General features: G+C 69.6%; 7 protein-coding genes across 7 annotated transcripts; 4 read left to right on the top strand and 3 right to left on the bottom strand.

Annotated features, from left to right (window-relative positions):
• The first annotated feature begins 3808 nt into the window (after positions 1–3808).
• RHOBADRAFT_65776 (uncharacterized protein) lies at positions 3809–4806 on the top strand. The gene is made up of 6 exons (XM_018418772.1): positions 3809–3877; positions 3938–4008; positions 4100–4198; positions 4265–4325; positions 4441–4455; positions 4612–4806. The coding sequence occupies exons 1-6, from the start codon at positions 3874–3876 to the stop codon at positions 4674–4676; spliced, it is 315 nt and encodes a 104-aa protein (XP_018267678.1). The 5' UTR covers positions 3809–3873; the 3' UTR covers positions 4677–4806.
• Positions 4807–5094: 288 nt separating this feature from the next.
• On the bottom strand, positions 5095–7293 carry RHOBADRAFT_49042 (uncharacterized protein; the record flags this gene model as incomplete). Its single annotated transcript, XM_018415219.1, has 10 exons — positions 5095–5346; positions 5415–5443; positions 5534–5559; positions 5641–5712; positions 5792–5912; positions 6010–6609; positions 6672–6728; positions 6800–6820; positions 6896–7125; positions 7224–7293. Coding segments are annotated over 10 exons (1253 nt in total), but the record flags the coding sequence as incomplete, so codon positions are not given.
• Positions 7294–11051: 3758 nt separating this feature from the next.
• RHOBADRAFT_30794 (uncharacterized protein) lies at positions 11052–13401 on the top strand. The gene is made up of 6 exons (XM_018412924.1): positions 11052–11342; positions 11751–12111; positions 12194–12542; positions 12616–12810; positions 12889–13023; positions 13121–13401. The coding sequence occupies exons 1-6, from the start codon at positions 11337–11339 to the stop codon at positions 13221–13223; spliced, it is 1149 nt and encodes a 382-aa protein (XP_018267676.1). The 5' UTR covers positions 11052–11336; the 3' UTR covers positions 13224–13401.
• A 116-nt stretch (positions 13402–13517) lies between these two features.
• On the bottom strand, positions 13518–17050 carry RHOBADRAFT_56469 (uncharacterized protein; the record flags this gene model as incomplete). The annotated part of the gene is made up of 7 exons (XM_018418363.1): positions 13518–14664; positions 14747–14838; positions 14933–15043; positions 15116–15431; positions 15575–15749; positions 15875–15980; positions 16074–17050. The coding sequence occupies 7 exons, from the start codon at positions 17048–17050 to the stop codon at positions 13550–13552; spliced, it is 2892 nt and encodes a 963-aa protein (XP_018267675.1). The 3' UTR covers positions 13518–13549.
• Positions 17051–17670: 620 nt separating this feature from the next.
• RHOBADRAFT_47580 (uncharacterized protein) lies at positions 17671–18859 on the top strand (the record flags this gene model as incomplete). Its single annotated transcript, XM_018415011.1, has 4 exons — positions 17671–18052; positions 18174–18488; positions 18599–18697; positions 18813–18859. 4 exons carry the CDS (start codon positions 17671–17673, stop codon positions 18857–18859), a joined length of 843 nt encoding a protein of 280 aa, XP_018267674.1.
• Positions 18860–19489: 630 nt separating this feature from the next.
• RHOBADRAFT_19172 (uncharacterized protein) lies at positions 19490–20070 on the bottom strand (the record flags this gene model as incomplete). The annotated part of the gene is made up of 2 exons (XM_018412472.1): positions 19490–19804; positions 19963–20070. Coding segments are annotated over 2 exons (423 nt in total), but the record flags the coding sequence as incomplete, so codon positions are not given.
• Positions 20071–22140: 2070 nt separating this feature from the next.
• On the top strand, positions 22141–27564 carry RHOBADRAFT_56467 (uncharacterized protein; the record flags this gene model as incomplete). Its single annotated transcript, XM_018418362.1, has 8 exons — positions 22141–22152; positions 22213–22281; positions 22347–22494; positions 22580–23257; positions 23338–23720; positions 23909–24765; positions 25396–25443; positions 25991–27564. Coding segments are annotated over 8 exons (3765 nt in total), but the record flags the coding sequence as incomplete, so codon positions are not given.
• Between the last annotated feature and the right edge of the window lie 18 nt (positions 27565–27582).

The raw sequence follows: 27582 nt of genomic DNA, 5'->3' as shown, positions 1-27582 counted from the left end.
GTGAAAGGAGCAGGAGGCGGGTCGTAGCTTGCCGACGGCGCTCGAGGAGGGCGAGAGGAAATGGAACTTGAGGAGCGACTCGCTCTTTTGCCTCCCGATACAGGCTGTTCTTCTCGCGCGCTTTCGACCAGATTGAGAGAGCTTGTCGTGAAGCCTTGCGCGAGCACGGGAGGAGAGAGCGCGCTTTGGACGAGTCGACCGCGTCGCGCCGCAGCAGCGACTTCAAGGAGGAGACTCGCGCTTCCTCCGTCGTCGCTTCGAGCTACCGCCGCTCGACGTCTGCACCCGACACAGACTTGTCCGGCACCGCTGCTGCACCCGCGAGCGACCGCCCCCGAGCCGCCAGACGACGCCGACGACTTCATCACGTCGAGGAACTCGGACCGGTTCGTCCTCCAGGACCAACCAGCGCGAGCGCGTGTCGTACAGCGCAGGCGTCTACCTGGACTTCTGGCACTCTATCTAGCCCGCGGCGTCCACCCTCCTCGCCCTCGCCCGACTCCTCGCCGCCCCTCCCTCTTCATCTCGCGAGTGCGCCCTCTCGCCCGCTTCTTCATCAGTCGGCCTACCGAGCCTTTTATCCTGTCGAAATCATCACACGACACGTCTCTACACGGTCGAAGCGGGTCTGCCAGATGTCCTCGTGTCCTCGTCCTCATCTCGAACCAGGTGCGCTCAACTCCCTCTCTCTCTCTGGCCCCTCCCACGATTACTGTAAGCTGACACCTCGGTCCACACAGACGCAGGAGAGTCGACTCTTCAGCATGGTCGGCTCCTGCAGAACGTGCCTCAAGTGCAGCCGTCGGTCAACCGCTTCTCGATGCTCCCCCTCGAGCTCAACTTCCTCGTGCGTCCGTGTCTGCCCTCCCACCCTGCACGAGCAAATCTCACTGACATCTCGCCTCGCACCCTCCACCCCTCGCCGCCGCAGATCCTGTCATACCTCGACCCGCCGTCGCTCCTGTCGATGAGCTGCACCTCGCGAGCCTGGGCGCGCATGCTCCGCCGCAAGGGCGACAAGAACGCGCTGCGCCTGTGGGTCCAGTCGAGGATCAACGTCGAGATGCCCGAGCTCGAGTCGGACTTGCGCGCCGGCGTCAGCATCGACCAGGAGGTCCGCCTCGCCAAACTCATCGACCGCGAGATTTGCCAGGTGCGCCAGAGACCCTTTCCCTCCTCTCCTATCGACACCTATCGACAAAGCGAGCCGACTCTGACGATTCACGAGTGCGCAGGAGTGCGGCGATAGAGCCGACGAGCTGTGGGACGTCGACTTTGACGTGCGCGTCCGGCTCTGCGTCGAGTGCTGGCCCAGGCTGTACGTCCTCTCGCTCTCGCCGGTTCTCCTCGTCCGTCGAGTATCTCTGACCCTGTTGCACCGCCTCGCCACTCTCGCGCAGGGTGAGGTCCAAGAAGCGCATCCTCGAAGACCTGCCCGACCTGCATCCTCGCGCGCTCGACTGCTCCCCGTACACGACCGACCTAGGTTGGCCCGACGCTGTGGACGAGGACGACTACAAGTACTTTGTCCCAGACGTCCTCGAGATGTCGAAGGCCCTGCATGAGCTCCAGTGCTTCGGCCCACTCCGCGCGTCGGGCTCGAGCGCGATGGTCGAGTACTACTATTTGGACCGCAAACTGTTCTCGAGCCAGGCCCATCGAGATGGCGTCAAGCTCGCGTCCTGGTGGCGTGGCGAGAAGGCGGACCGAGAACTCGAAATCGCCGACGAGGAGGAGTACGAGGCCCTCGAGCGCCGGGGCTCGATACGGCGGCAGCACGCGTGCGTCCCTCTCTCTCTCTCTCCCTCCATGTCTTCGGCTGCACGACGGACTGATCTCCGGCGAGTCGCACCACAGCATCTTTCACGAGCTCGAAAAGCTCGGCTGCCCCGAACCCGAGTGCGTCCCAACTTTCGCCCGCGTCTCGCCTCCCCACCTTTAACCTGACAACGCTTGTCCGCAGGATCAACGGCTTCTTCGAGTCGTACGTTTTCCGATATCACGCCTTCGCGCCGTCGCTGTCGTCGGGCCGGAGCGAGGGCAGCACTGCCCGCAACGAGCGCGGCGAGTACAACGTCGAGATCGACCGCTTCTGCGAGGACACCGAGCCGCTCGCCGACTATGGTGAGCTCCCTCTTTCCTGCCTCCCTTTGTCAAGCACGGACAGCGACTGACGCTGCCCGTTTGACAGAATGGTACGAGTACCAGGTCCGCGTCCGGCGTTGGGTGGTCGAGCGCCGCAAGTACTACGCCGACGCCGAGGCGCGCGCGCACCGCGAGGCGCAGCAGCAGGTCGTCAGCCCGCTCCACGACCTCGTCGCTCGCTGCCTCGGCCCCGAGGCGGGACCGCTCCTGTGCCCGCTCGACGTCTTCCTCAAGTTCCCCGCCGTCCGCTCGCTGTGGGCGCCAGCCGGCGCCGACGTTCGGCATCACCACCTCGTCGCCGTCCTGCCGCACGCCATCCTGCGCGCCGTCGAGGTCATGCGCGAGGACCGCCTGATCTTGTTCAACCGCGTCGCTCGGACCCTCCTCGCCGAGGGCGACCCTCTCCCCTCCTCGGTCCAGCACGCCCTCTCGACCGCGCCCTCGCCTTTCATCGACTACGACCCTCGCCACGGTATCGAGCCCGCGTACCGCGCCATCCCTCCCGCCGACCTCGACCTCGTCCTCAACCGCGCGACCGCCCTGTTCCGCTGCGGCCGGTGCGGCCTCGTCGCGTACATCGGCCGCCTCCTCAAGCACCTGTACGCCGCTACGACGAATCGTGCTGCGTCGTGGTGCCACGTCGCGCCTGCCGAGGCGAGGGCGCTCGTGCGCGGCGCCGCCGGCGCGTCGACGAGCTTCGCCGACTGCGATGCCGTCGGGCCGCGGTGGCAGGTCTCGGGCAGCGACGCAGATGGCGTGTGGGCGGTGAGGGCGCTCGAGTGGGGCGACGTGGTGCGTCCCGATCTCTCTCCTCCTCCTGGACCTCCTCGAGGAGCCGGCGCACGTGGCTCGCAACTGACACGCTCTTTCTTCCCTCCCTCGCTCTCTCCCCCTCCCACGCCCCTCGTACCGCCCCTTCTCTCCTCGTCTCTCGTCCGCCGCAGATCCACACCAAGCTCGACGGCGTCGAGGGGCTCGTGCTCGGCGCCGAGCAGCCGCACCCGACTGGCCACGGTCGCGGGTCGGACAAGGTGCTCGGCATGCTCCTCGTGGGCCAGATCGCGCCCGTGTTCGCCGGGTGGGCGTTTGTCGGGGCGCTGGTCGGGCGGCGTAGAGAGAGTACGAGGGAGCGGCGGAGCGAGAGGGCGAGGGCGCGAGGACTTATGGAGCTCGTCGGGCGCAGCGAGCGAGCAATGGACTTTCTTCTCGCACATCTCCTCTGAGAGCGACGTCTGCTTGGATCTTCTACGGACAGACAGCGTCGGACAGCGAGCCAGCCACGAGAGGTCGACGATGCGGGCCTCGGCGACTTGAGAAGGCCGTCTGCGCAACTCGCGCTTTGACCTCTCCCTCAGCGCGCCGGCTCACTTGTACAGCCTCCTCCTCGCTCGTTCCTGCCACCCGTGCTGCGAAAGCATGTCGACGCAGAGAGGCTGAGCGCATGCACCACGGGCGAGCCTCGACGCAATTCAACTTGTCGAGCTATTTCAGGCGCGACTAGCGGCAGCTATTCGTGGTTCGGCGGTGCAAGCGGGCGAGTGCTGATGCTGCAGCTCACACAGGCCGCACATGAGCGCGCGAGCGGAGGCTGCTGCGCACTCACGCACGGCGAACAACGGACCGCCGAGGTGGGGCAGTCGTTCCTTCTCTCTCTCTCTCCTTCACCTCTCGCCCTCACTGCACAGCCCTTCTTCAGCTTTACCAGCACCTCTCACGACAAGCATCATCATGTGTGCGTCCCTGTCCGCTCTTTGAATGTCGAGACGCGCCCTGACGACCCCCCTCTTCGCAGTCGACTTCTTCGGCAACGACTCGGACCAGGCCCAGGCCGCCCAGGCCGTCCAGAACCAGCACAAGTCGTCGGTGCGTCCCCCTCGTTCCTGTGCCCCCTCGTCCGGCGACGTCGCGCGAGCTGACTCGGACCTTCCGCCCCCCTCCCCTTCGCCCAACGCAGCTCACGCACGAGTTGATCGCGGGCGCCGCGGCGTTCGAGGCCCAGCGCGCGTACGCTCGTCACTGCGAGCAGAACGGCAAGCCCGAGAGCCACCAGAAGGTAAACCGACGAGCTCCGCCGTCTCTTCCAAGAGCGCGAGGTTGACACGTTCCGCATGTCGTGCAGGCCCGCGAGCTGTTTGCCGCCTTTGCCGCCGCCGAGGCCGACAAGCTCATCGAGACCAAGGGTGCGTCCTACACTTCCCTCGCACGAGTCGAGCGAGAGCAGCGCGAGAGCAGCCCTGACCCTCTCGTTCCTGCTTCCCTTCCCCTCGCCAACTCGTCCGCCTCCTCCTCCTGCAGGCCTCGACTTCATGGGTGCGTCCTACACGCTCTCTTGGCGTCTCTCGACGGCGACGTACTGACCCTCTTGCCCGTCCATCCTTCTCCGTCCCCCTCCCTCGCGCGCGCACGTTCCTCCTCCCTCTTCCTCCTCCCACCTCCTCTCCCTCTCTCCCGCTCCCGCTCTCACAGACCGCGAGGAAGTCAAGCGCCAGGCGCGCCAGCACGCCGACGCCCTGCAGCCCGACTCGTACTGATCGCGCCATCGTGTCAAGTCCCGAGTCGAGCGGCGCAGGACGCCGCTCGGGCCCTGGGGACGAGTAGGCGAGACGAGCGAGGAGCGAGCGAGCGAGCGAGGAGAAATGCAGTGCTTTGGTTCGTGTGCGCGGCGTGCGAGGATAGAGAGGGGCAGAGCTGCAGAGAGAGAGAGAGAGAGAGAGAGGAAAGTCGACGAGCTCGAGGGCGACGAGCCGGACGAGCCTGCTCCGACGACAGCGACGACGAGGCGACGCTCGTAGCTAGTGCTGCCCTTGACACGGGCCGATGCTGACACCGCCGAGCGCCGACGAGCCCAAGTCGGACAAAGAAAGGGCTCGAGCGTTCTCTCTCTCTCCCCTCTCGGCTGGCTTTTCCCCTTATCTCTCTCTCTCGCGCACGCTCCCGGCCCGAACACGACCCGAGGTTCAACAGCGACTGTGTTTGGTTCGAAGATTGCGAGTGTGTGACAAGGAGAAACTGAAAGAGAGTCGGGTCGGGCGTTGTGGGGATTTGTGGAGAGAATCGAGGGGGGAGGATACAGGGCAAGGTGGGAGAGGAGCAAGGGGAGGAGGAGGGAGGGGTTGGGATAGGGCGCAGGTGCGCGAGGATGGAGCAAGGGAGGGAGGGGGGAAGCGAGGGCGCTTAGGCCGACTTGGCGAAGCCGACGGCCTGTTTTGCGCGAGGGGGCAAGGTCAGGGACAGCGACGACGACGATGACGAGAGAGAGAGAGACGCACGCTGCGGCCGTAGTCGTAGACGGTGTAGACTGCGAGAGGGACGAGAGGCGGAAAGGCGAGCGAGTCAGTGAGGCTCGTGCGCTAAACGACGGCGACGAGAAGGGGAGGGGCCGACGCACACTTGCGCAGGAAGACGTCGCCGATGCTGCGTGCGTGCTCGAGGCGTCAGTGAAGGTGTCCAGAAGGGAAGAGAAGGAGAGGGAGGAGAGGAGGGAGGGCGACGCACATCCAGATGGGGCCGAGCGGCGCCGGGATGTCGAGGCCCTGGAACGCCGAGATGCAAGTGCCCTGCGCCTCGCTGTGTGTCGGTGGTACAGCAGGGTCAGTTCACGGTCAAGAGACGACGGGAGAGCCCGAGAGACAGGAGAGGGGCGCACAGAATGTAGTCCTTCGCGTCGAGCTTGTACGGAATTCCGCCAAAGTAGAGCGTGAGCGCGGGGAGGCTCGGCACGGTCGAGCACTCGACGGTGTAGGCGCCGTTCCAGCCCTTCTTGGCGCCTGCAGGACGGCGAGAGGAGAAAAGGCCAGAGTCAGTCCACGGACCTTCCCAAGTCGCTTTCTCCCGCTCCTCGACGCCATGATAGAGGGGACGCACCAATGTCGCGGTTGATGATCTCGGCAATGTCGGTCGGGAGCGCAATGAGGCTCGTGCCCGTGTCGATGGCGGCGCCCGTGTTGTCGAGCTCGAGCACCTCGTCGCCAAACTTGACCTTCTCGAGCTCGACCTCCCAGTAGCCCTTGCGGCGCACGGGCACGTAGTCGATCTTGCCCGTGTAGTGACGCGCGTCGAGGCCGCCAAACGTCGCCTCGCCCTGCTCCGGGTCCGAGCCCATCCAGAAGGCAAAGACGGGCTCGTCGAGGAGGCCCTGGGCGAGCATGTTGTAGAACGGCGGGACGACGTGCTGGACCGAGATGGTGTCGTACCCGAGGCCGAGGATGCCGTCAAACTTGCCGAACGCAAACGTGAGGCCCGGCTCGACGGTCGACTCTGCAAAGTCCTGCTTCTTGATCTCGAGGTCGCCGATCGTCATGACGTCGTTCGAGATGACGCCCTCGAGCGAGCCCGTGCCGTACTGGATCTTGAACTCGGTGCCGTTGGCCTTGTAGGTCGACGAGGCGGTCGCGTCGTACTTGCTGTGCAGGAAGCACGCGATCGACGAGCAGCGCGTCGACGGGACCCACAGGTTGGCCGAGCCTGTGTGCACACACTGTGTCAGTGCCCTAGATCGAGTCTCTCGAGAGAGAGGGGGGACGCACCGGTGTCGAGGATGACCTTGAACGACTGGGGCGGGGTGCCGAGCGTGATCTCGGCGACTGCGCGCGGCGACGACAGAGTCAGTCACCTTGCCGTCGATGGAAAGAGAGAGAGAGAGAGCTCGACGCACAGTACTGGGCGTTGAGGTAGTCTGCGAGAGGGAGGGAGAGATGGCGAGTCAGTGGCGGTGCGGCGGACCGAGTGGGGGCAAGGAGGGCGACGCAACTGGTGAGGGGCACGCCGTGGCCGCCCTTTGCGAGCTGGTCGTTGAACTGGTCCTGCTCGAGCATGGTGTGGAACTCGTCGTCGCGGCTGGGCGGGTACGTGCCCGCCTTGCGCGACGAGAACGGGCGCTGCGAGTTGCCGAACCCGAGGCGCGCGGCGTACTTGTCGGCGAGGTGGGCCGTCTGGGCCGACAGGTCGGACGAGGCAGCTTCGAGGCGGTGGAGCTTCATGCTGCGTGGGCCGAGAGGGGGAGGGGGCCGCGCCATCGTGAGGGAGGTCGTCAGCCCCGATGCGAGCGATTGAGAGAGAGAGAGAGAGGGGGGGCGCACCGGTGCATGTTGGCCTCGACGCCTTGCGAGGCGGCGAGGAGGGCGAGTGCGGCGGTGGCGTAGAGCATCGTCGCGGGTGGTGGTGGGTGGAGGTGAGAGAGCGAGGAGGAGGTCGACCTCCAGGTCGGGGGCGCGCCCCGCCGAGCGTCCGAGAGGGGAAGCTGCTCGCGGCTCGCCTTTTCGTCGCAACTCTGTACTCGAGGTTGCACCACGCTGCTCTACACGCCACCAGCCTCGAGCGCCCTCACCAACCCACGCCACGCATCCCCGCTCCAAGGCAGAGCACGAGGATCACTCCTCCTCCTCCTCGCCTCCCTCGCTCGTCCTCCTCGAGCTCGCCCTCTCCTCTCCGCCCACCAGCCCCACCCCGCACCGGCAGCCTCTCCGTCCCAGCTCTCCACCTCCCCACGCCCCCCTCGAGCGCCTCGAGCGCGCCCGCCCTCGCGACGCCGCCCGGCCCAACCGCACTTGCACCCGCACCCGCACCCGCACCGGCGCCCGAGACGAGGCTCGCAAAGAGCGGGTCGACGAGCGGCGCCGACGAGGTGCGCGACACGCGCAGGTGCCGGATCGAGGTGCGCAGCGCGAGCTGGATGTCCTGCGAGTGCGGTGCCGCCGGGAGGGAGGGTCAGTCGCGGCGGTGAGAGACGGAGAGGGAGAGGGCGAGGACGCACGTTGAGCGTCGAGTAGTAGCCCTCGGCGTACTTTGCAAAGTCGGCGAGCTTGGCGTCGTCGCCGTCGCCCTTGGGCTGTTTCGCGCTCTGGCCGCCCTCGTCGCCCTCGTCCTCGGCTTCGTCCGTGGCCAGCTCGCGCGAGGTAAAAGTCGAGAGTGGGTCTGGGTGGAGCGCGGCGAGGGTGCAGCCGGCAAAGTGGAGCAGTGCGGCGATGTTCTGCGGGTGCGGGTCGAGGTGAGCCAACTCGACGGGGGCAGGAGAAAGGGAGAGAGGGGGTTGGAGGGCGCACCTCTTCGACCTCGTTGAGCTCTTGGATGCGCTTGCCTGCGCGGGTCGACTGCCATGGTTCGGGTTGTGGGTCGTCGTCCATGGCGGCGAGAGGCGAGGTGGGGGAGACGACGAGGAGGAGGGAGGGAACACGGCTCTGGGGGGTTGCGGCGGTGGGTTGAGGATGGCGCTGTACGGTGTGCGAGTAAGACTGGGGCGGTCCCGGCTAGCCTGAGCGAGAGCGAGTGGGTGCAAAGACGCCATGACCGACGTTGGCTCGTCTCGCCCGCTCGATCCACCGCTCGACTCGCTCTCGACCGTCCAGCGAGTCCGAGCACCCTCACAAGGGCACCGCAGCAGCTCTCTCGGGTCCCTCGAGCTTTGCCACCAAGCGCACGCACGCCGTTGTCGAGCCCTCGAGCCCAACTCGCGTCGAGCTCTCGTTCGCCGCCGTCGGCTCACCCGAGGCCAAGGGGGTCGACAAGCAGTGCAGCACGACACGCGCAGGGTGAGCCTGCACAGTGCCTCACCAGTTCAGCCAAGCCCCATGTCCTGACGGTCGCTCTTCTCCCCCTCCCTCGTCCTCGTCGCCTCGTCGACCCTCGGCTCCACCTCGACGCCGTGCCGCCCCAAGGCCACCAGCAGCACCACCTCGACGACGGACATGAGCTCGCACCGCGGCCACCACGGCCGGTACCCGGACGACCGCCCCGACCCGCGCTACCCTCCACTTCCTCCTCACGGTCGCGCTCCCCTCCCTCCTCCCGCTCATCACGCCCCAGCCCGCACCGACTACTACGCCCCACCGCCACACGCTCAACGCGCGCCGTACCCGCCCACGCAGGGCTACCCGCCGCCCCACCACGCCCACCACCACGCCCGCTACTCGAGCGCGCCGTACCCACCCAGCACGGGCTACCCTCCTCCCCCTTCCTCCTCGTCCTCCAACGCCAACGCCAACGGCACACCATCCTCCTCGTCCCGCTACCGCGACCCCGCCGTCGACCCTGCACCGCCCTCGGGCCCACGCAGCACCACCACGACGGCGTACGACCACCGCGACCGCGACCGCGTGCCACCGCCGCGCGCCCCGCTCCCCGTCGACGACCGCCCCTCGCCGCGCGACGCAGGCTACGGCCCGCCGCCGCACCACGCCCACGCCTCGGGGTGGGACCGCCGACCGCCGCCGCCGCCGCCGTCGCACCAGCACCCGCACCCGCACCCGCACCAGGCTGGCAACGGCTGGGGCTACCCGCCGCCTGTCGCTGCGCCCGCGCCGGCGGGCTCGGCGGGGTACGACGGCCGGGTCGGCGCCGCGTTCGGCGCAACGGCGAGGGCGCCGTACGGGCCCGGGCCCGGGCACGCGCACACGCGCGACGCAGGGTACCCGCCGTCGGTGGGCTACCCGCCGCCGCCGTCGGGCCCGCAGCAGCACCACCACCAGCCGCAGCAGCAGCAGCAGCAGGCGGCGAGGGCCTACCCGGCGCCGTCGGGCTCGGGCGCCAGCGCGAGCAAGAACCGGTACGACGGTCCGAGCGCGGGCGGCGGCGCACCGAGGAGGACCCGCTCGCCGTCCCCGGCGCGCTCGTCGCGCTCGTCCCGCACCGGCGGCGCCCCTGTCGGACCGGCCTCGCGCGGCCGGCCACGCGAGCGCGAGCGCGAGGTCGTGTCGCGCTCGCCGCTGTCGCGATCTCGGTCGCGGTCGCGCTCTCGGTCCAGGTCGCGCTCGCGGTCGAGGTCGAGGTCGAGGTCAAGGTCGAGGTCGCGCACCCCGCCCGCACCGCGCCGCCGGCCCAAGCGCCGCGGCTCGTCGTGCTCGAGCGAGGGCATGTCGCGCTCGCCGCCGGCGGCGGCGGCTGCTGCTCGTCCTCGAGCGGCGGGCTCGACGTCGAGATCGAGGGCTGGCGGGAGGGGGAGAAGCCGGAGCCGGAGCGGGAGCAGGGAGCGGGAGCGCGGCGGCGCCGCAGGAGGAACAGGAGGCGGAGCAGGAGGAGCGAGGTCCAAGCGGCTGCGCAGCCCCGAGCCGGGTCCCGCACGCGTGCCTGACGACGGCAAGAAGCCCAAGGTGTCGTCGTCGGCGGCGCTCGCGGGGAGCGCGGCCGTCGCGGCGGCGTACACGCAGCGCGCGGCGCCGACCCAGCCCTCGTCGTACTCGACGGCTGCTGCGGGCGCGCGCAACGGCGCAGGCCCGTCGTCGTCGACCGCGACCACGACCTCGACGTCGGCGTACTATGGCGCGCACGCCCCGCCGCCGGTCCCGACCGGCCCTCGAGCCCTCCAGCAGCAGTCGCAGCAGTCGCAGCCCGGCTCGCGCCCGCCCTCTGCGCCGCTCGCCGTCCACCCGCGCACGTATGGCGGCGCGCCCCCGCAGCAGCAACAGCAGCGCCCGCACCCGAACGCGCTCCCCGTCGGCGCAAACGTCAAGGTGCAGATTGCGCCGCCGACGGGGCCCAAGGCGGCCCGGGCTGGGTTCGTGCCCATCACGGCGCAGGCCCAGCAGCAGCAGCAGCAGCAGCAGCAGCAGCAGCAGCAGCAGCAGCAGGCGCACGCGCGAGCTCAGCACGCCTCGCCGCCGCTCGGGCCGTCGGCCTCGTCGTCGTCCTCGGCCGCCGTCGGCAGCGCGCGCCCCGCCCCGCCCGGCACCAGCAGCGCGAGCAACGGCGGCGGCGGCGACGTGCGCCGGTTCTTCCAGAGCGCGGCCGACGAGGAGCAGGAGGAGGAGGAGCAGCGTCGGCAGCGCGAGGCGCTCGCGGACAAGAAGAAGCGCGAGCGCGAGCGCGACGAGGCCGACCGCGACCGTCTCACTGAGCGACGCAGGCGCGACGAGGTCGACGAGCGGGAGCGCGAGAGGCGGAGGAGGGAGGACGAGCGCGAGCGGGACTTGGGGAGGGACCGGCCGAGGGACAGGGAGAGGGAGCGCGAGCGAGGGTGGAGGGACCGCGACTTTACGGCCGTCGTCGGCGAGCGGCGCGACCACGGTCGTGAGCGCGACAACGACCGCGACCGCGACCGGGCGCGCGAGTACGGCCGCGACCGCGACCGCGACCGCCGCCGCAGCTCGCGCGAGCGCTCGCGCCCTCACGACGTCGATCGCGCCCCGGGCCGCACGCGCAGCCCTCGCAGCCGCAGCCGCAGCCCTCGCAGTCGGGACCGCAGCGTCCCGGCCCGCGGCATGGACGTCGACCCGCCGCTGCACCGCTCGTCGTCGTCGTCGGCGCGCGGCGGGTGGGCCGTGCGCGATGGCGGCGACGTCCCGCCGCCTCGGTCGAGCCGGTCCGGGCTCACCGACGTCGATGCGGCACCTGTGCGTGCGCCCGCAGCGGCACCGGCGTCGTACGAGCGCCCGGCGGGCAGCATGCGCCCGCCGCAGGTCCCGCCCTCGTCTGCGCCCATCACGTCGGCCAACCTCGTCGCTCCCGTGCACGAGCGGCGCTGGGGCGTTGCGCCTGCTCCGCTCGCTGTCGGTCCCGACGCTGCGGCGTCGTCGTCGCCTGCTCGCGCCCCGGTCGAGGACGCCGACGGCTCGGCGGCGGCGCACGGGCCCGGGTCCGCCGCGCCGAGCGTCCCGCCGTCGCCCAAGGCGCAGCCTCGCTCGCGCGACGAGCCGGCGACGCCTCGAGGCGACGAGCGCGTCCTCGCCGCCGAGGCGCCGTCTGCGCCGCCGACGCCTGCACCCGACTCGACCTCTGCCGGCGCGCCCGCCGTGCCCGCCGTGCCCGCCGCGCCGACCGAGCTGTACGAGCGGCTCGTCCAAGTCGGCGAGGGCACGTACGGCAAGGTGTACAAGGCGCGCAACGTCGAGACGGGCGGGCTCGTCGCGCTCAAGCGCATCCGCATGGAGGCCGAGAAGGACGGGTTCCCCGTCACGGCCGTGCGCGAGATCAAGCTCTTGCAGAGCCTGCGGCACCCGAACGTCGTGTCGCTGTTCGAGATGCTCGTGTCCAAAGGTGCGTCGCCGTCGTCCTCTTGGTCCTCGTCCTTTTCCTCGAACAAGGTCCTCACACTTCTTCCCCTTTCGCCCGCCGACAGGTCACGTCTACATGGTGTTCGACTACCTCGACCACGACCTGACGGGCGTGCTGCACCACCCGACGATCGCGTTCTCGCCGGCGCACCTCAAGTCGCTCATGAAGCAGTTCCTCGAAGGGCTCGGCTTCATCCACCGCCGCGGCGTCCTCCACCGCGACCTCAAAGGGTCCAACATCCTCCTGAGCCGCAACGGCGTCCTCAAGATTGCCGACTTTGGCCTCGCGCGCTTCTACCAGCGAGGGCGCAAGGCCGACTACACGAACCGCGTCATCACGCAGTGGTACAAGCCGCCCGAGCTCCTGTTCGGCGCGACCGTGTACGACGAGCGCGTCGACATGTGGAGCGCAGGGTGCGTCCCGATCGTCCGCCTCTCGAAACCCGAAAGCCCGTCAACTGACTCGCTCGTCCGTCCTCGTCCGCAGCTGCATCTTCCTCGAGCTCTTCCTGCGTCGCCCCGTCTTCCCCGGCCAGGACGAGATCCACCAGCTCGACGTCATCTTCAAGCTGACGGGCACGCCGAGCGTCGAGACGTGGCCCGACTTGCACGACCTGCCGTGGTACGAGCTCGTCAAGCCCAAGGACGCCGTCGAGTCGCAGCTGCGCCCGACTTTCTCCAAGTGCGTCGCACTCGTTCCACTCCTCCCTTCTCGACGATCCGGACTGACCCGTCGTCGAACCTGGCTCCCTCGTCGCAGGTACCTGTCTCCGGCCGGCCTCGACCTCGCCGACGCCCTGCTCGCGCTCAACCCGGCCATGCGCCCGACCGCCGACGAGGCGCTCCGCATGGCCTACTTTACGACCGAGGAGCCCAAGCCCGAGATGCCCACCATGTGCGTCGAATCGCTCTCTCTCTTTCTCTCTCTCCCTCGAAGAGCGCCTCGAACCGGCCAAGCGGACTGACTTTGCCGCCTTTCGCCCGCCAAACAGGCTCGCCGACGTCAAGGGAGAGTGGCACGAGTACGAGTCGAAGCGTGCCCGCAAGCGCCAGCGAGAAGAGAACCTCGCCGACAGTGCCGGCCCGACTGCCTGAGCGGCCTCACTCATCCCCTCCCTTCCCCTCTCCTCCCTCTCGCGCCCTCTCCCTCTTCCATTATCGCCTGTCCTCGCACTCGCACTGCATCCTCTGTCCTGCCGCGACGTCGTCGTCCATAGTACCCTCACGAGCCCCCTCGTTTCAATGCATCTGCAGCCGCATGTTTTCCCAGCTCGCGCCGGCTCGTCGCCGCCTTGAGAGCGGCTCGCGTCTTTCTCTCTTTCTCTCTTGCCGTGAGCGATTCTCGTGGCAAGGAAGAGAGCAACCCGCAGAACAAGAGAGGCAAAGAAGGACGAGCGAGTGGATTGCAAGCCGAGATGCGCTCAGGCCCCGTCGTCGTCGAGGTCCATCTCCTCGTCGTCGCTCGACGTGATGAACTCGGCCGTCTTGATCAGCCGCAAGTTGACGAGTCCGCCCGGCGTGCCCGACCTGCCCGAGCCCATCGACCTCGCCGAGCCCTCGTCGTCGCTGCCCTCCCCCTCGTCCTCCTCGCCCGACCCTGCGCCCGATCTCGAGCCCGAGCCCGCACCCTCGTCCTCGTCCTCGCTCTCGCCGTACCCAGCCCCACCGAGCCCCTGCTGCCCGTCGGCGTACTCGAACATGTATGGGTCGACGCCCGGCGCCTGCGCCGCGAGCTTCCCCGCGCGCTCGAGCGCGCCGACCTCGCCCTCGTCAACGGAAACCGTGCCCTTGCGCACCCGCCTGCGCTGCCGGTCCCCCTTCCCTGCCGCGTCGCCCTCGCTCTCGTCCTCGCCCCCCTCGCCCTCACGCTCCAGCTTGCCCAGCCTGCGCGCGCCCGCGCTCGCACCCCTCAGTCCCTTCTCGAGCGCCCACTCGACCTGCTCGACGAAAGGCACCAAGCTCGCGACGCCGCGCGTGTCGTCGCGCGGTGCGGCGCCGGCGAGCGCCGGGTGGAGCGCGAGCGGCGCGGGCGTGAGGTGGTGCGCGACGAGGGTGAGGAGGCGGTGCAGCGCGGTGGGGAGCGCCGTGGCGGGCGAGGTCGAGAGCGCGAGGGTGTGGGTGTGGTCGTAGGAGGGGAGGACGGAGGGGAGGTGGGAGGGAGGCGCGCGTGGAGGGGATGCGGCGCGAGCTGGCTCCGAGGGAGCTGCGGCCGCGAGAGAGGGCGACGGCGGTGGCGGCGAGGAGCGGTCGTCGGCGACTCGTGCCCGTCGGTCGGCCGCAGGAGGGGAAGTCGGCGGTGCCGGCGTGCTCGACGGCGGGAACAGCGGCTCGAACCCGTTGGCGCGTGCGGCCGGCCGAGCAGCGGCGCCGTTCGGGGCGTCGTGCCGCGACGAGGGCGGCGGTGGACGGGCGCGAGGGCCGTACAGCGGCTCGAGGATGCGGTCGACCTTGTCGAGGTACGCCTCGGGGCCGTACTGCGGTCGGGGCGGGTCGTAGACCTCGGGAGCCGGGAAGAAGCGCGCGACGTCGGCGAACCCTGCGTGTCGCCGTCGAGGAAAAGGCGAGTCAGTAATGGCTGCAGAGAGTCCGAATGAACGAGAGAGAGAGGCAGGACGCACGAGAGGGAACTTTCTCGTCGCTCAGGATGTGCTGCTCAAACCACTCGAGGTACGCGTCCATCTCGTCGCCGCTCAAGTCGCACACGTCGCCTCTGCGCACAAGGAGCAGGCCGCCCATCGTCAGTACTCTCGCCCTCGATGGTCGAGGAAGAGAAAGAGGCGAGAGGGGCGCGAGCGCCGACGCACCTCCACAGGGCCGAGAGGTCGCCCGGCGGGTCGAGCGCCGCGAGCGCCTCGGCAGCTGCGAGCCAGGTGTCGCGCGAGGGCAGCAGGTCGTCGGGCCGACTTGATCGAGAGCTGCGGTGCAGGGCGAGGCGTCAGGACGTGCGCGTAGAGAGGGAGAGAGACTGGGGAATCGTCGAGACGCACCTCGTTCCGCCCTCCTCCTCGTCCCGCGCCTCCTCCCCGCTCTCCTCCTCCCCATCGAGGCGCCACAGCAGCCTCGCGACGACCACCACCAAGCTCGCGACCTTGACCTCGGGCAGCGCCCCCCTCCAGTCCATGGCGCCCTTGAGCCGCTTGCCCATGCGGGGCCACTCACCCTCGCGCCGCCCGGTCCCGTCGCCGCCGTCGCGGCGCGCGCGCCAGAAGGACGGCGCGGGCGTGTGTGACGAGGTCGCGAGGTGGAACGAGGCTGGGCCGGGGAGGTGCGAGAGGAGGTGCGTCGTGAGGAGGGGAACGAGCGCTGCGGGCGGCGAGGTCGGGCGTTAATGTGGGCTCTGGAGCGCGCGAGGGGAGGCAGGAGAGGGGAGATGTGGCAGACGGTGGCGCGAGGGCGCAGAGGGAGAGAAGAGAGAGAGAGAGCGAGACAGAGAGAGGAGAACGTACGCGGCATCGCGAGCAAGTCGGCCACGCGCCCGACGACGAGCGGCACGTTGGCCTCGGGGAAGTGGACGCCCCAGTCGTCGCGAAAGAGGACGACCAGGCGCTGGAGCCACACCTCGGCCGAGTCGTCACGCTGGCGCTCGAGCGACGCCGTGTGCGAGTACAGGTGCGGGACGGCCTGGGCGCGTTGACGAGGGCCCGGTTCAAGTGCAGCGAGGAGAGCGAGAAGAGGAGAGGTACGGAAGGGGGGAGGCGTCAGTCGAGGGCGAAGAGGAAGACAGGGAAGAGAGAGGGGGGGCGCACCTTGGGCGAGAGAGCGTCTCGAGTCGAGCCGTCGAGGTGCTGCTGCATGTCGCGCGGCAAGTGCGCCGCCGCATCGAGGTACAGGATCTGGTACGACTCGGCGAGCCTGCCGAGTGCGAGAGGGAGCGTCAGTCGCTCATCCTCGTCTCGAGAGCGGGAAAGGGGAGGAGAAGAGGAAGGAGGAACGAGGGCAACGCACCGGAACACGTCCGACAGGAAGATGGGCAGGCGCAGCGTGACGCACGCGAGGTAGACGATGAGGAGCGTGAACTCAAGACGGGGCGCGTCGCGCGGGTCGTCGACGACGCGCGCGCGTGCGCGCTCGCGCTGAGCCGACGCCGCCGCCGTGCGGCGCGGCGGCGTGAACGGGTTGAACGGCGACGGGCCGCCGTCGCCTTCGCCATCGTGCTGTGGCGTGAGGGGCGGGATGGCGGGCGACGGTGGGCCCGAGAGCGGGCCGCGCGAGGCTGCGCGCGGCCGCTCGTCGTCGGCTTGGTCGCCGAGCGACTCGGTGTCCGAGCCCGAGCCACCGCTGCTGCTCCCGGACGACGACGACGAGCGCGCCGACTCGTCCGTCTCGCTCTGGCGCTCGACGTCTGCTTCTCCCCCCGCGCTGTCCTCGTCGTCATCGTCGTCGTGCCCTCGCCCGCCTCGCCCGCCTCGCCCGCCGCGCCCGCGCCCCGCTCCTCCACCGCCGCGTGGCCCGTACTTGTGCCGCCCCCTACGCGCGTAGCGCAAGCCGGGGCGGGGCCCGGCATAGCTGCCCGGCGGCTCGTCGTCGCGGGTCGCGTCCGCTGGGGTCGGCTCGAGGTGCGAGCTCGCGACGACGAGCTGCCACAGGTCGCGGGCGACGGGCTCGAGCTCGGCGGGCCAGCCGAGGTCGTCAATGAGGGCGCGCAGCTGGTGGCGCAGGACGAGCTGGATTGCCTGGTAGTGGAGGAAGCGGGCGCGGTGGCCGTGAAAGTGGTGGTTCGAGGGCGGGCGGTGCTTCTTGTGCTTGTTCTTGCGCATGCGGCGGGTGGTCTGGGTGTGCTGCGAGGGCCCTTCCTGGGTGTCGGTCGTCTCGTGGACGTAGCCCTGGAGGAGGTGGCCCTCGTCGCACACGATCGAGCCGGAGAGGGCGTCGCGGTGCCAGCGCTTGGAGCCGCACACGGTGCAGCGTGGGCGGCGCGCCATGTCGAGGGTGGGTGCGGCAGCTGCTCGCCTGGTCGAGCTGGGCGAGGTGCAGGAGCGAGGGAGACAGAGCCGAGCGAGAGCTGATGAAGTCGGTCGAGGGGGGCGAGCTGTCCCTCGTCGGCTCTCGCTCTCGTGAGGACAGACGGATGTGCAACGCAGATTAGAGTACCCTGTCCATCTGCGCGAGCAAGAACAGGCTCACCAGGTGCAGCGGTTGGCGAGCTGAGCGACCAGCCGAGCTAGCACCGCCTCGTCCTCTCGTCCTCCTCCTCACCCTCTCACCCGACCGCGACTGATACACTCGCCTACCAGCTAGAGGAGCAGCACGCCCTCCTCGACACGTACTCGACCCGCCCGATCACCTCGCAGCTGCGGGGACAGCACTCTCGCGCGCGCACGCCATCCTCGTCGTCCCTGAGCTGCTCGTGCCTCGTTCAAGCCTCGAGGTGCGCACCAGATCCTCTGCTCTCTATCCAGAGACTCGATTCAAGCTCACCCACCCGCCGCCCATGCAGTCCCCTTTGCCGAGTGCTCAGTCGCCTCTGTTGCCAGTCCAGCGACGATCCGTCTCCGCCTCGCCCGTCCGCCGCCTCGTTCGCCTCACGACTTCGTACGGCTCGATGCAGGAGCGCACCCAGCTCGACGCAGGTCCGAGCACCTCGCCCCTCGTCTACCCGACCCGCGCCGCCGTTGCCGCCGGGCCCTTCTCGACCGACCGCCCGCCGTCGCCCTCCGCCTCGCTCCGCAGCCGCAACGGCAAGCACAAGGCCACCGTCGACGACAGCCCCGTCGACCCAGCCTCGACCAACACGACCACCGCCGCCCCGCCACAACCAGCACCCGCACCCGCACCAGCCACGGCGCCGCGCACCCGCAAGAGGTGGGGCGGCCTCGTGTTTGAGCTCGAGAACCGCGGCAGCGTCGCGCGCGACCACCTCGCGAGCGAGCGCACCTTTCTCGCGTGGCTGCGGACCAGCCTCGGGCTCGCCAGCATCGGGATCGGTGCGTCCTCGACTCTCCTCGAAGGACGTCGGCGCGTGGGCGGGGCGACGACGGCCTGCTCGCTCGCCGTGCTCCTCGTAGGCCTTGTGGACGCTCACTCTCTTCTCCTCCCCGCGCGCAGCCATCACGCAACTCTTCCGCCTTCCCTCGACGACAACCACCTCTTCCTCCTCTTCCTCCTCCTCCTCCTCCTCCTCCTCCTCCTCCTCCTCCTCCTCCTCCGCAGCAGCAGCATCCTCCCTCTCCTCGGCCCTCGCCTCCCTCGCCACCTCGAACCCGTCCCTCGCGCCCCTCGTCCCCCTCCTCGAGGCGCAGCAGGCCCAGATCGTCGCCGCCGCCACCAACTCTGCGCCGCGAGACTCGACAAAGTACCGCCACCTGGGCAAGCCGATCGGGGGGACGTTCATCGCCCTCGCTCTCGTGTTCCTACTGCTCGGTGCGCTCGACTGCCTCTCTCTCTCTTTCTCGCTCGAGAGGAGACGACCCCGAACGTGCACTGACCCCTTCTCCCCCCTCCCTCCCTCGCGCCCGCCCATCCACCCACAGGCACCCACCGCTACTTCACGATCCAGACGGCCCTCATGCGCGAGCCGAGCCAGTTCCCGCCCTCGAGGCGCAGCGTCGGATTCGGTGCAGCCGCCGTTGGTGCGTCGCCCCTGTCTCTCTCTCTCTCCCTCTCCTACCTTGCTCTCGAGCGAGTCGAGCGAGTTGCACGAGTTGAACGAGGGACTGACGCACCTACTCCCACATCGTCAAACAGCGGCCCTCATCCTCGCGAGCTTTGTAGCGATCCTCGCGACGAAATAGACAGAGCGCGCTCCCCCTTTCTCTCGCTCTCGATCTCTCAGCTGTCGTTTCGACGATTACGAGAGGAAGATGGAACAGATGCGTGTTACAGGGTGCTTCGTGTCGGTGAGACAGGGAGAGGAGAGAGAAGGAGAGAGAGAGAGAGGAAGGGGTCCGAGAGCGCGCCGACAACGACGTCCTCGTCCTCGCCCGCCACCGCCGACAACGACGACGACGACGACGAGACGTAGCGCTCGGCTCGGCTCTAGAACTCGAAGCCCTCTGCGCGGAACATGTCGAGGCTCGTGCCGGGCATGGCCTTGTCGGCGAGGTCGTGGCGCTCCTGCAGGTCGGCGGGTCGAGGGGTGGTCAGTGCGGGTTCGAGGGGTGCGGGAGAGGCGTGGGGAGGGAGAGGGGGAGCGGGAGAGGGAGAGAGAGAGAGAGAGAGAGAATGAGGGGGAGGGAGCGGGAGGGAGGGAAGAGCGAGAGAGAGAAGCGGGAACTGACCATGCACCTGCGAGCGGCGGACAGGAGGACGACGACGTGTCAGTGCGGGTTCCTCGGCTTCATGCGGAGCTCGACAGGGGGCAGGAGAGAGGGTGGGCGGGACGAGGTGTCGAGAGCTCGGGGCGAAGAAAGGAATGGAGAAACTCACAGGAAGGCCCTCCTCAACGTGTGCCACAGGTTCTCTGACCCGTCCGGCGCCCGCCCCATGTCCTGGTCGCCCACCGCACCGACGCCCTTGCGCCCAGCCTCCTCCCTCGTCATCTGCCCCTGGAGCGCCGCGAGCAAGTGCTCGGCCGCCTCGTGGTAGCACCCAATGTTGAGGCACGACACGCCGAGGTTGTACGTCGCGCGCGTAAACGTCGGGCGCAGGTCGAGCGCGCGACGGTACGCGTCGATGGCCGTCTCGGGGTGCCCCGAGTTGGCGAGCGTCGCGCCCAGGCGGTTCCAGAGCGTAAAGTCCTGCGAGCGAGGAACGGGGTCAGGGCTTCGCTCGGGTGCGACGGGTCGGGCTCGAGAGGGGGAAGAGGATTGAGAGGGAGGGGCCGGCAAGGCGGGCGAGAGAAGGGGAAGGGGAAGGAGAGAACCAGGGAGGGAGAGAAAGGAGCGAGGGGACGCACGTTGGGCCTGACGCTGAGCGCCGCCTCGAAGCAGTCCTTGGCCTTGTCGTACTCGCTGTTGCTGTAGAACAAGACGCCGAGCCCGACCTGCACGTCCGGGTCGACGACGCCGAGCTCGTCCGACTGGCCGGGCGCGCGCGCCTGCGGGCCCGCCTGGGCCGCCGCGAGGAACAGGTCGACGACCCGGTTCGACGCGTCCCACGGCGAGCGCAGCGCGGCCGTGTCGAGCGCCGGGAGCGAGATGGACGGGTACGCGAGCGAGAGCCACTTCTCGAGGGTCGCGAGCGCGCGAAGCTCCTGGCCCTCGTTGACGTACGCGACGGCGAGCGACTGCGAGCGACGAGGAGCAAAGTCAGTCCCTGCCTGCTTAGAAGGAGAAAGACAGAGAGAGATGGACGCACGAGCCACGCACTGACGCCGGCCGGCCCGCCGCACGCGACGGCCTTCTCGAGCGCGCGCATGCCCTTTGCCTCGCGCTCGTCGGCCGCCCACGTCTCGCCCGCGGCCTTCCACGCCTCTGCGCGCGTCTCGTCGGCCCGGCACGCCGCCTCGAACGCGAGCGCCGCCTCGCTCAGGGGCGCGCCCTCGCTCAGGAGGCGCAGGCCCTCGGCGTACATGTCGCCCGGGCGCTCGAGGTAGGCGTTGTCCTCCGAGAAGGGAAAGGCGGACTGGTCCGACAGGAACGCGTCGACGTTGTCGCGGGTCCAGGTCGGCGCGCGGCGGATGTCGGGCGTCGTGCCGAACAGGTCGTCGTCGTCCGTGTCGAGCAGGGGCGAGCCGTGCAGGTCGTTGAACTGCGAGCCGTACTGAGCCTCCCACTGGGCGAGCTCGGCGTCTTGAGCGTTGGCCGACCCGAGCTGGCCCTTGAGCTGGGCCCACGTCGCCTCGAGGTCCTTGAGCAGCTGCGCGTCCGACTCGGTCGCGTCGAGCGGGATCTCGCCGTCGAGCACGTTGGCCGTCGCGTCGGCCTGCGGCTGCTGCTGCTCCTGCTGCTGCTCGCTCGTCGCCGTGGCCGCCTCGGCGCCGGTCGCGTCGCCGACTCGGGCAAATTGGGCCTCCCAGTCGGCATCGTCGAGCTCGACAAACCGGCCCTTGCCCTTGGCGTCGGCCTGCTGCGGCTGCTGGACGACGGGAGGTGCGGCGCCGTACGAGCGCATGCCGCCCATCATGCCGCCGCCGTAGCTGCCGTACGACGGCGCGAACCCGGGGCGCGAGTACATAGCGCTCGTCGACGACGACGATGCGGGGCCGGCGGCGGGCGCAAAGCCCGGCGCGGCCGACGCCGAGGGGAAGTGCTGCTGCTGGCGGAATTCGGCTGCGTGCGGCGCGAGGCAGTCAGTCTCGCCATCGAGTCGAGGTGGGTGGGGGGAGGGGACGAGGACGCACAGGCAAAGTCGGACGGCATGCCCTGGTGCTGCTGCATGCGGAACTGCTCGTCCATGCGAGCCATGTCGGCCGGTGACAGGGACGAGCCCGCGGGCTGGTACTGCGACGCCCACTCTGCGTGCGCGCGACGAGGGCTTGGTCAGCGTGGGGAGTTCGAGAGAGAGGGAAGCGAGGGGACGCACCTCGGTCGCCCTTGATCGGTCCAGCACTCGAGGAGCGCGACACGTTGTCGAGCTCGCGGCGCATGGCGTCGAGGGCGAGCGGGCCGGCGGCAGGGGAAGCGGCGACGTGTTGGTGGTGCGGGTGGAAGAAGCGGTCGGCGTCGCGGTCGCCCTGGAGGTGCTGGTGGCCGGGCGGGGTGGCCGTGTAGGAGCGCATCGAGGCGGCACCTGGCTGGCCGGCCTGGTTGGTGCTGGTGCCCGGGGCGGTGAAGCCCTGGTGGTGGAGCGAGTGGTCTTGTTGCTGCTGCTTGAGGAGGGACGACAGCGGGTTGCTCGACGTCGAGCACTCGGCGCCGCCCATCATGGCACTGAAGGCGCTCATCGTGGTCGAGTGCTGGTGGTGGTGGTGGTGGTGGAGGAGAGAGAGGGAGGCGGCGACCGGCCATCGCGCGGGCCGGGAGGCGGCCTCTCGTCTCGTCGCTCCGGCGGGTCTGCAGAGGGTCCAGTCAGCCCTGCAGAGCTCTCGTACGCCTGTTAGAGCACGCCAGACTGCCCCACTTTGAGAGCGCGCCACGACACCGCCCCTTTGCGTCTCATCTCTCAGCTCGATCCTGGCTTCCGCCAACAGCTTGCCATGGAGAAGGTACGCCTCTAGCCACCTCGAGACCGCGTCCAGCATACTCACACACGCTCTCTCGTCCAGGTCCAACTCGCGCTCGAGCGCTTCCTCCCCGAGCTCCGCGACCTCGAGCAGAAAAAGGTCTTCACTCGCGTGCGCCCCTCTCTCCCTCCCAGGCCCTCAGACGGACGCGAGCTGACCTCGAACCGGGCAAACAGGATGAGATCTCGGACATCGTCGCCAAGCGACGTGGCTTCGAGTTGAGCCTCGCCCAGGGCCGTGGCACCAAGCCGACCGACTTCCTGCGCTACATCGACTACGAGCGCAAGCTCGACAAGCTCCGCAAGGCCCGTGCCGCCCGCATCGGTGCGTCCCCTTGTTCTCTGTCCCTCGCAGGCCGCCGAGCTGGACCGCGCCCGGGCTGACCCTCTGTCCCTCACCCTCCGCACAGCCTCGGCCGGCACCAAGTCGCTGTCGGACCACTCGATCTCGGCGCACGTCACGCAGCTGCACCGCCTCGCCGTGCGGCGCTTCCCCGAATCGCTCACGCTGTGGGACGCGAGCATCGCGCACAGCCTCACGCAGGCCTCGCCGCTCCTCGTCTCGCGCACGCTCGCCGCCGCCATCGCCATGCACCCGACCCACACACCGTACTGGGTCCTCGCGAGCCAGTGGGAGTCGGACGGCGACCGCAAGGGCATGGGCGGCGGCAACACCGAGGGCGCGAGGCGCCTGTGCATGCGCGCCCTGCGCTTCCTCAAGGGCCGCAAGGGCGCGAGGCGCGACGACGGCGTCGACGGGCCCGAGGAGCTCGTATGGCGCGAGTGGATCCGCGTCGAGGTCGCGTTCGTCGAGCGCCTGAGGGAGCGCTGGCAGGTGCTCGGCATCGGCAAGGGCGCGACCGAGGACATCGTCCGCGTCGGCGGCACGGCGGCGGCGGGCGAGGACGCGCCGAGCGAGACGGTCGATGACGTGCTCGAGGGCCAGGCCGACGAGATTGCGCTCCCGGGCGCCGACGAGGACGAGGACGCCGAGCTCAAGCAGGAGATTGACGAGAAGGCGCTGTCGGGCCAGGAGGCGCTCCTCGACGGCGCCATCGTGCGCCTCGTCATCGACAACCTCCTCAAGTGTACGTCCCTGCCCTCTCCCTCGATCGTCGCCTCTCCACCGATCCGGCGAGCTGACCCTGCTCTGCGCACGCGCCCGCAGCCTACTCGCACTCGATCTTCGCCTACAAGCTCCTCCTCTCGATCCTTCGCCCTCTCCCTTCCCCTCTTCGCCTCCCCCTCCTCTCGCACGTCTACGCCTCCCTCTCGGCCAACGTCTCGCCCTCGTCCCCCTCGTACCCTGCCGCGCTGCACCTCCTCGCCACCCGGCCCCTGTACGACGTCGCGTACGCGCCGCCGAGCAAGAAGTCGAAGAAGCGCTCGGCCGACGACGCCGAGGTGGCCGAGCCCGAGGACCCGACCGCGATCAAGGTCAGCGGCGAGAAGCTCGTCGACGCGGTCGGCCAGGCGTGCGACGAGTACTGGGCGGTGCTCAAGGGGCTCGGCGGCGGCCAAGGCGGCGGGCGCAAGGCGGCCAAGGGCAATGTTTGAACAATAAAATTAATATAAATCAGCAACTTAAATAGCCTCTAAGGTTTTAAGTTTTATAAGAAAAAAAAGAATATATAAGGCTTTTAAAGCTTTTAAGGTTTCACGTCCCGCCTCTCTCTCTCTCTCTTCTCTTCTTTCTCTTGATTTCACCGCTCACTGTGTCTCTCTCGCGTCGTCCACAGCTCGCCTTCCTGTCGGCCAACCTCGCCTCGGCGCTCGCCGCCGCCCCGCCGTCGGCCTTCCTCGCCCTCCTCCACCTCCGCCACCTCCTGCGCACTTCTGCGCCCTCGTCCCAGGTCCTCGCCTTCTCGAAGAAGATGGCCAAGCAGTTCGGCTCGGCGCCGACGCCGCCCGCACAGCAAGAGCAGGTCTGGGTCGCGCGCCTCGAGACGGCGGGCTCGCTCGCGCTCCCCGACTCGGACGTCGCGCCGCTCTTTGTCCAGGCGACGCGCGCCCTGCCCTACAGCACCAAGCTGTGGGACCTGTACGCGCACTTTACCGAGTCGACGAGCGCCGTTGCGTCGACCCCGGGCGCCGTCGCCGCGTGGTACGAGGCATCGATCCGCCGCGTCCTCCTCACCGACGCGCTCCCGCTTTCGTCGACCGTGTTCGAGTCGACGTTTGTCGACGCGCAGGCGCACCCGCCGAGGGAGCTCCTGCCCCGGCGGTACGCGGCCTATCTCGCGCTCGTCGCGCCCGCGTCGTACGAGTCGTCGCTTGCCGCCCTCCTCTCGAGCGCGCCGACCCTCAGCCTCGACTTTCTGCGGTCCCTCCTCGACCCGACCGGCCCCGCACTGCCGAGCGCGGGCCCGTCGTCGACCCGGTTCCGCCGCGCGCTGCACGAGCGCATCGTCGCACACCCGGACGCCGACGACGCGGCGTGGGTCGACTATGCGGCCGAGCTCGTGCGCGCGGGCGAGGCGGTCAAGGGGCAAGAGGTGGTGCGTCGGGCCAAGGGCGCGCTGCAGCTCGAGGGGGGCGAGCGCGCTGTCCGGGCGTTCGAGGCGCGGTGGGAGGAGGTGTGCCGGGCCATGGAGGCGTAGAGCTCTCGAGGCTCTCGGTCTTTCGCGCGTGCAACTCGTGGCCTGTTTGCGATACATGAGAAGTATCTGCGAGAGGCGCGAAAGGCTACGGCAAGTGCGACGCGGCGCTCGAGCCTCCCGCCGCATTCAGAGCGGCGCTCGAGGTTGCGCTCGTACCGTACCGCGCTTCGGCGACCGCGTTCCGCGCTCTCGCTTCTGCGAACCTGGAGAGCGAGCGCAGCCCGAAGATTTGGGAAGGCCGACCGTCGTCGCTCGGCCGCGCAGTGTCCTTTGACCTCGTCATTCCGGTGCCAACGGCGGTCTCGGCGGCCTCCCGTGGACAGTTGCCGCGAAAGTTGCGCGTGCACAAGCTGGCCGTTCTTCGTACGATCGCCCTGCTGCTGTGCGCGGAAGGGACCGAGCGAAATTGAGAGTCGGCGAGCGGCCGAGGCCAGGCGCAGGTCATCGCCAAAGCTGGTCGGGCAGGAGCTTCCTCCCCTGTCAGCAAAGCACAGCGTACTCGACACGCAAGCACGACAAGCTCGAGCAGCAGAACGGCGAGATATCGAGCGAGCCACTTGGCCGAACCCGCCCTCGCCGACGACCGCCAGACGAGGCCGACCCGTCCTCCTCCCACCTCCGCACAGCGACCCAGGCGCGATCGGGTACCTCCAAGTGGTCGTGCCAGCTCTCTTGTGAGTCTTGCGCCCCTCTCCTGCACCGCGATCGCGTGCGCCGTCGCACCAGGCGAGCCCGCGACCGCTTGCCTCGTCGGAGAGCTCGACGACCTCGTCCCGGCCGGCCTCGTCAAGCCCCGCAGCGCGTGCCGCCCTGTTTCAGCACGACCCGACACGGCCAAGGACGCGGGTGGGTCCATGCCGTCTGCGCGCAGAGCCACTGCAGGACCGTCGCTCGTGCTCGCCGTCTCCGCCTCGAGGTGGGCCGCGGGCGCGAGCAACAGCGAGTACTGGTCCGGCGCGCCTGCTGGACTGTCGTGCCAGGTCCTGCACAGCACACGAGCACTGTGCACCGCCCTGCACCAGTTCACGAGCGCTAACCCTTTCCCACCCCTCGTCCCCTCCCCTTCCTCCTCCTCCAGCCTCGCTCTTCCACCTCGAGCAACCTCTCGTGCGGCGCGTGTGGGTGTGCGGCTCTCTCGGCTCTTTCGTGAGTCCCGCGCCAGCCTCTCTCTCGCCATAGTCCACCTACACGACGTTACTGACCCTCGCCTTGACCCCGCAGCCTCGCCGCCGTCGACGACGCCGTCATGGCCCACCCTCCTCCCCTCCCTCGCCATGCCGATCCCTCCTCAGCGTCCGCCCTGACACCCAGCTCACGACACGCACCACCACCCACCATCCCCGAGCTCCTCCTGCACGCTCTCCCCCTCCCGCACCTCGTCTTCGACTCGAACCTCCGCCTCCAGTCGCTCAACGAGGCGGCGCGCACCATCCTCGGCGTCCCGCCGAGCCACGTCGCCGTCAAGCAGGGAGAAGCCGACCCGCCACCGGGCACCGCGCACGACTTCCTGAGCGCCACCGGCGATGACGCACGAGGCGTCCTCGACGCCCTTGCCGACCGCGAGCAGACGCGCATCGGCAGCGCCGCCTTCTTCGGCGCCGACCAAGGGTGGGCCGAGGCGGACCGGCTCGAGCTGCGAGGCGGCCAGGCGTCGGGCGGGTCCTGGTCCGCCGAGGTCAAGGTGTCGCGCTTCTTCCCGCAGCGCGCCGCCGGCACCAGTACCTCGGCCGACGACCCGTGGTACTCGCTCCTCATCCTGCGACCATGGCGCGACTCGTCCCGGGCGCCGCAACAGCACGACGCGCACGCCTTGCCCGACCCGGCCCTGCCGGCCTCGCCGCTGTATTCGTCCCACCCGGGCCCGTACCGCCGCAAGGACTCGTACAACCACGCCGACCGCACGCCGACGCTCGGATCGTCGTCGTCGACGAACCCGTTTGGCCTGAGCGCCATCGCCGAGCGACGAGCGTCGTCCTCGGCCCTCGCAGCGGCGGCGGCAACGACCACGACGTCGCGAGAAGGCGACGGCTCGAGCTGGGAGTTTGAGCAGCCGTACGGCGCGTCGACCACGGCGACGGGCGACGGCGTCGGCGACGTCGACTCGCGAGCAGACGCCGCTCGCACCGGCGCGCCGCCGGCCCCGGCCGAGTGGCCCGAGGTGTCGCGCGCCGCATCCTCCACGTCGTCGTCGTCGGCTCGTGTCGCGCCGCTGCGCATCCCGCACGTCGCACTCGCCGCCGCGAGCGCCATCTCGCCCCGCACGGCCGCAGGGCAGGGCGGCAGCGGCGGCTCGAGCGGCAGTTTGAGCGCCGGCAGCGCGACGTCGCTCCTGTCGACGGGCACGGCGACGACCGCCAGAACGTCGCCGTCGTCGCGCGACGCAGTCGGCCGGCCTCCGAGCGCGGCGACCATGTCGCTGCCCGAGTCGCTCAAGGGCATGGGCATCGCCGTGTCCAGCGCGGGCATCCAGCTCACCCAGTCGAGCCCGATGGTGACGCCCGCGAGCGAGTCGTCGGCGAGCCCGGCCATGTTGACGACGGCGTACGCGCCCGTCGCCCTCGTGCAGCCGACGACGCCCAACGATGGCCAGACGCCGACGGCGCAGAATCCGGGCGGCATCCCCCTGCACCTCCCGATGCCGCGCTCGCGCCCTCCGCACCCGCTCTCGATCTCGCGCTCGTCGCCCTCGGCCTCGTCGTCGTCCGGCGGCGGCAGCCCGGCCATGTCGCCCATGCAGTACCCGCTCCTGTCGCTCGGCCGACCGCGCTCCCGCCCATCCCCGACCGCCCGGCGCAGTCAAGCCCGACCCGCCC

Source organism: Rhodotorula graminis, assembly GCF_001329695.1.
Source record: "Rhodotorula graminis WP1 unplaced genomic scaffold RHOBAscaffold_20, whole genome shotgun sequence".
Lineage (NCBI taxonomy): Eukaryota > Fungi > Basidiomycota > Microbotryomycetes > Sporidiobolales > Sporidiobolaceae > Rhodotorula > Rhodotorula graminis.
The sequence above is the reverse complement of the archived record's forward strand: the minus strand, read 5'-3'. Positions and strand labels throughout refer to the sequence as shown.

Excerpts from the sequence above, each read along its gene's own strand:
- RHOBADRAFT_30794 (XM_018412924.1), top strand. Across the intron at positions 12,543-12,615 it reads GTCGACATGTGGAGCGCAGG|CTGCATCTTCCTCGAGCTCT; the intron begins GTGCGTCCCGAT and ends CCTCGTCCGCAG. Across the intron at positions 13,024-13,120 it reads AAGCCCGAGATGCCCACCAT|GCTCGCCGACGTCAAGGGAG; the intron begins GTGCGTCGAATC and ends CCCGCCAAACAG.
- RHOBADRAFT_65776 (XM_018418772.1), top strand. Across the intron at positions 4,009-4,099 it reads AGAACCAGCACAAGTCGTCG|CTCACGCACGAGTTGATCGC; the intron begins GTGCGTCCCCCT and ends CGCCCAACGCAG. Across the intron at positions 4,199-4,264 it reads AGCCCGAGAGCCACCAGAAG|GCCCGCGAGCTGTTTGCCGC; the intron begins GTAAACCGACGA and ends CATGTCGTGCAG.